This window comes from Geospiza fortis, unplaced genomic scaffold, assembly GCF_000277835.1.
Source record: "Geospiza fortis unplaced genomic scaffold, GeoFor_1.0 scaffold889, whole genome shotgun sequence".
NCBI classification, from domain to species: Eukaryota; Metazoa; Chordata; class Aves; order Passeriformes; family Thraupidae; genus Geospiza; species Geospiza fortis.
In genome coordinates this window covers 38858-44782 of record NW_005054895.1, presented here as the reverse complement: position 1 = coordinate 44782, position 5925 = coordinate 38858, and the positions used below count along the sequence as shown (strand labels likewise).

Genomic DNA, 5925 nt, shown 5'->3' with positions numbered 1-5925 from the left:
GGTTTTGGCTCTTCCTTATCACTTCCAGTTTTGGCCTTGGTCCACACTGTCTTCAGACGGTGAGTGCTGATAGTTGGCATATCTGTAGCAGGTGTCCTCATCCTGTGTTCATTGAATGTTATCCCATCAAAGCAGGCATTTTAACACAAGCATAGCTATTTCACTACCATATCTAAGCTTAAGTAACAGCAGAAATACAAACTATATAACAAAGTTACTTTAACACCACACATATAAAGTCCATTTTAATATCTGTGAAAAGCCAATATTATAATATGTATCTATAACAGTCCGCAGGAGATGCAGCTTGGGCTGTTGCAGGAGCGGCAGGAGCGGCACGCATCGGGGCCACCCTCGCGGCACCGTGCCCCCACATGTCTCCTCCCCCCGCCCTCACCACTGCTTTCAACCCGTATGGGCTTTTCCCATGCCCTGATCCCTGTCCCCAGGGTAGGAGAAGGGCACTTGGGAGACCCCCCTCCCCCCCAGGGTGGGTGGCGACTTTCAGTGCAGTCAGGGTTGGTTCAGGGCGTTGTGTTGGGCTCTGGGGTGTTTGGGTCACTGCTGGGAGTGAGTGCTGGTGCTGGGGCTGCTGGTGCCTCTGGACCTGCCGAGAAAGTGGCTCACTGCTCACCATTGTCCTGCAGCGTGGCCTTGTGGTCGCAGCCATGCGCTTGGTACTGGGCTCTCACCGCAGCGGTTACGCAGGTTCCATCTCTTGCCGCTTTTGCTGTCGTCTCACTCTGCTTTGCAGCTTCCTGCGGCTTTGTACAGTCCTTCCCCCCGTCGCCTCTGTCGCTGCTTCTCCGCTTTCACAGAGGGCAGGCAAAGGGGGAAAGACAGTGTTAGGAGGGGCCCTCCTGCATTGGGGGACCAGGGGCCACCCTCTGGCCCTGCTGCCCTAGTCCCGGCGAACTCACAGTTGTCCACTGATGGTGCAGAAGGCATCCACACGGCCAGCGCTATGGTTGCCAGGCGACAGGGTTTTCTGGTGGTGGGGTTGCTGGCTTCTCTTCCAGTTTCTGGTGCTGTGATGATGCTTCTGGGGTCTGGTGGATGCACGGGGTGGATTTCTGGATGCCATGACAGAGGCGATCCTGGCTGCTGCCTCCACGTGTTCAGCGTGGTATCTCTTTTCCCATGGGATGCTGTCTGTGCTCTGCTATCTTGAGATTATTTGGCTGTCAGCTCCTGCACCACGTGGCGATGGCCATCTTGGGTGAGTGACTCACGCTCCATGTGCTGACCGCCATCTTGGGTGATCTGTGTTCAAAGTGCATGGCGTCTGCCATGTTGGGGTTTTTCTGCGGGCTGTGTCCACAGTGCATTACTGGTGGTACGGGGCGTGAAGCCTAAAGATGGCTTTTTCAGCTGTGGTATAGGCAGCATCTCTCCTGCCGTTTCTGCACCCCGTTCAGCTTCTAAGTGCCCCAGCCAGTTTGAGATAAAGATTAGGAGTTTTAAAATGTCCATAGTGGCTTTCAGAGCTTATTGTTCATACTTTACTCCTCGTTGAAGTAAGAAAAAAGTTCATATCTTAATGACTTGTTGTTCTTTTATAGAGATAAATCTGCCTGTTTCTTTGGTGGGGTTTTCCTTCTATTTTTCAGCTTTTTTGTTTCTTTGGCTCCTACACCATCTGGATTTCTAGCTTTACCGGTTTTTCTGTCTTTTGTTTCACATAGCTCTTTAGCTGTCCTTTTCTCACAGTTCTGGTGTCGCTAGCTCTGGTTGCATTTTCTCACAGCTCTCAGCTGTGGGCTCTCTGCTGTTTTGTCTCATTCCTTTTCTCATGGCTTAGTTCCTTTCCTCACATGGGGTCACCAATTGTCGCAGTGTGTGGGGACGGAGAGATAACAAACGTCGGGGTTTTCATACAGCAGAGAGACTTTATTGGTGTACACAGCCCTTTTTTAGGCTATTCAAAAGACTCTGTGTTCGAGTCTGATTGGTTACCACCCAGCTATTGACCAATAGCTACCTGCTTGCGTTCATATCTGGGACTGGTTCTGTAGCCAACTCCCTCCTCCTCTTATGAGACATACAGTCCATCTTATGCCGTAATACCCTGGAGGATGTTATCAGGGATAAGTCATGGAAGAAATAAAGAACACTGCCCCACCTGTTTTTAACAGCTTATGAAGATGGTGATAGAATACATACTTTTGGTTAGATCTTACATTGTAACCTAAGACAATCTTGCTCTCAAGGTGAGATGTTTATTGTTAGGTCGGGATCTCACCTCCCTGGATAACTCCAGAGATAACTTGCTACCAGACAGATGTCTGGCCTAGGTTATCTCACCAATTCATGTGAGGGGGGAAATGCCCTGAGTTATGCACCAGCTGACAGACAGAACAGATAAGCTCTTCTGTGGCAGACCGCAAGTCCTTCTACAGAGAGCATCCAGAGGAGAGCTGTGAAGATGGTGAAGGGCCTTGAGGGGAAACTGAGGAGTGGCCAAGGTCACTTGGTCTGTTCAGCCTGGAGGAGACTGAGGGGAGACCTCATTGTAGTCTACAGCTTCCTTGTGAGGGGAAGAAGAAGGGCAGACACTGATCTCTTCTCTCTGGTGCCCAGTGACAGGACCTGAGGGAATGGCCTGAAGTTGTGTCAGGGAAGGTTTAGGTTGGATATTAGAAAAAGGTTCTTCCCCCACATGGTGGTTGGACATTGGAACAGGCTCCCTAGGGAAGTGGTCACAGCATCAATCCTGACAGACTTCAAGAAGCGTTTGGACAATATTCTCAGGCACATAGTGGGATTCTTGAGGCTGTCCTGTGCCAAACCAGAAGTTGGACTTCGATGATCCTTGTGGATTCCTTCCAACTCAGGGAATTATTCTATGATTCTATGAATTCCAAATTAATGGGATGTTCCTCATTTTAACAGCTTCTTATCCTTTTGGAGCCTTTGACTGCCTTGTCAATTGTGAAGGAACACAAACAGTACCTTAACTGCCATCTGAGTATGAAAATGGGTCAGTGTCATGAGTGGAGTGGAAGCTTCAGACAAAATTTATAAAAGAAGCCCTGCCACTGAGTCACAACGTGCCAAGAAGACACCCCTTGCTTTCAAAACTCCTCAGACAGAGGAGCCTGAGCATGGCATCTTAGCCTCAGACTATCAACAGTTTGGGTTTTGCAACTTTTTCCTGCTAGTTCTAATGATGGCAAATCAGATATATTTGTATAAAAATTAATTATTTATTAAGACAAATGAACAGACAAAAGATAACTGATGAAAGATTTTAATCAGAATTACTGCACAGTATAAAACTAAAAGAACTACTAGTAGATTATAGTATAACATAAAATAGTGCACTATATCAAAGTACCTATATTAAAGCTAGCAAAATAGTATTGATTAGGAGTTGAACATAACTTACCACTGAAATGACAATAATGTAAACAGATTCCTTCACTTGATCCCTTGGAAAGTAACCATGAAATAGGTGTCCCCACTCATGGGAGAAACTCCATCCATTTCCAGGAAAATGTATAGAACATTTCTGCTTTGTTGAAGTTTGGTGTGGCTTTTACAGTTGTAAAGTGAGTGTCTGTCAGTCAGAAATTCAACTTATCTTGTCAAATCTCACTTCAAAAGTAAGATACTTATCGGCAGTTGGGAGATGCCAGACCAGTGTTAACCCCATGGTGCCAAAATAACTCACTACAAGACAGCTTGTCCTGTTTGAGTTATCTGCCTGGTTAACAAACAATAGATAAGCTCATGTGGGGAGTGAGATGCCTTGCTACAGTCAGATAAAAATGGTGAGTCACAGCTCACTGAACAAGAGGTTAGTCACTGAACACCATCTTAGTGATGCCACTCATGTATCTTTGGATCTGCATCACTCGAAGCAAAGTTACAAATGAGTGTTAGAGGAATGCTTCAGATTGTTATACACAGCTGGAAACCTTACTTGTAATTCCAAAAACTTAGACTGGAGATCCAAGAAAGTGAGTGCAATTTATATTGTGTGTTTTCTAATACTTCTTCACGGCAGCTCAAGGAAAGCAAACCTGTAGTCTGCCTGCTTGGAGGTGGTTGAGCTTTAAGTAATTCTGCTTTATGAGTTTGCAGGATGCCTGAAGAAAGAGTTTAATCCTAAAATACTTTTTAAATACCACCTGAGTGACAAATATAAAGAACAGATGGAGGACCACGAAATAAGTCTGAGGCTTCTCATTGGAGTGATCACAAATCAGGCAGCTAATTAAGTTATAGTGCTTTGTTTCAGAAATCAGACTTGCTGTGCTAAATAATCTTGAGCTATTTCACTGTTTTGGTTCAAGTGGAGTGTCTAGACTTTAGGCCACTTTGCCCTTGTGACCACTTGTGTATAATTGTGGCTTCCCACTTGTATGCCAATACTTGGATTTAACTTTAGCTTAGCTGCTCTAAAGCTGGGCTATTTTAAAACCTGTTGTGAATATGATAAAAAAGATGGATCTTTTTAGAGACATAACAGAATACAATGTTCAGGAGAGAGCTTCAACTTCCAATTGTGTAGGGATAGTCCTGTCACAAGGAGAGCTAAAACATTGGGTGTATTGACTTCAAAATCTATTCAGTTGTTGCATTGTTGTGTGTTTGGGGTTTTCTTTAGTAGTTATGAGCTAAAACATTAAAAAAAAACCAAAACAAAACACCACCAAAAAAACCAAAACTGAGGCAGTGAAGTCCAAACAGATTCAATGTGTGATCAAGCAACTTCCTTTTTATTGAGTCACCTGGTATAGTTTGGGTATCAGAGATAAATAGCTCCCAAATACAGAAATGTTAGTCTTAATTGAATGCATTCAGCTTGTAAGGTTTTTTTATACAATTTCTACTTTTGATCTTAGGTCCTTTCAGTTATCTTGATGATGTCCCATTTAAGATAGGAGACAAATTCAAAACCCCAGCAAAGGTTGGATTACCCATTGGTTTCAGCCTGCCTGATTCTTCTCAGCTGGTCAGAGAAGCCCAGGTAAGTGATGTGTTCTGCCTTTCTGCTCTCTTCCCCCTGGTGCTGTAAACTGCAAGTAGTCACAGTTTACACGTGTTCAAATGCTAGTCTTGACGGTCCTGTAGTGTCATTTTGTATGCCAGGCAGTAGTTGCAGATCTGTTAGAATGTATAGAAAAATTAAAATATGATAGGCTGTGCAAAAAGCTTCTACTTTTAAAAGAACCTAATAGCATTTATTTTAGTGTATCTACTTCAAAAAAGTACAGCGTTTTTGTTGTGGAGTCCTGGTTTAAAAGACAGGTGTTTGCCAAGGAAGGTGGGAACCTTCCTGGAATGGAAAATATGACTCCCTTCCCTCCAAATTATTATAACTTTAAAATTACATCACTTTCAGGCAAGGATATGTGAAAAGGAATAGCATTTCTTTACTAGAATATATTTAACAAGATAAACAAACAACAGCAGCAACAACAAACAAAACCAGAAACCAAATAACAGCCTTCCCTCACCCATCAAGCAATTTCCTCTTTTGTGTAGTTACGACCACAACCAGCAGGAGTGCTGGTGGGCCCTGGCGAGGTGACGGTTTCAGTGACTTTCTTGCAGCCAGCAGAGAACACTACCAGGTCCTGGTGAGGCAGGACAGGTGCAATGATTCCCCCCGCGGCTGCAGGGGGTGCTGTGGCGCGAGCGCAGCATCCTCATGGCAATGGCAGCTTGGGCAAGGGGGTAGACGGGAGATGGCTCCCATTGCAAAACTCACAGGGAGCAGCCAGTCTCAGTACCCCTCTGGGTGGTGAGCTGAACTGGAGCACTAGCCTCAGAGCAGCGGGCTGGAATAGCAGAGGCAAGCAGACCTGGGACAGCAAATCAAAGTGTAGCAATAACCCTGTCACGGCGGCAGAAACAGTGAGGGCTGGGTCGAGCTCAAGTGTAGCAAAAATCCCAGAGCAGCGGGGGGCAGGCAGG

General features: G+C 45.2%; 1 protein-coding gene across 1 annotated transcript in view; it reads left to right on the top strand.

Moving 5' to 3' along the window:
- Window positions 1-1206: 1206 nt before the first annotated feature.
- LOC102042602 (ubiquitin-associated protein 1-like) overlaps window positions 1207-5925 on the top strand; it is a 30133-nt gene continuing 25414 nt past the window's right edge. Inside the window, exons 1-2 of the mRNA XM_005431294.2 lie at window positions 1207-1219; window positions 4851-4975. Of these exons, the coding sequence (XP_005431351.1) occupies window positions 1207-1219; window positions 4851-4975 (138 nt within the window). The remainder of the gene's footprint in view (window positions 1220-4850; window positions 4976-5925) is intronic.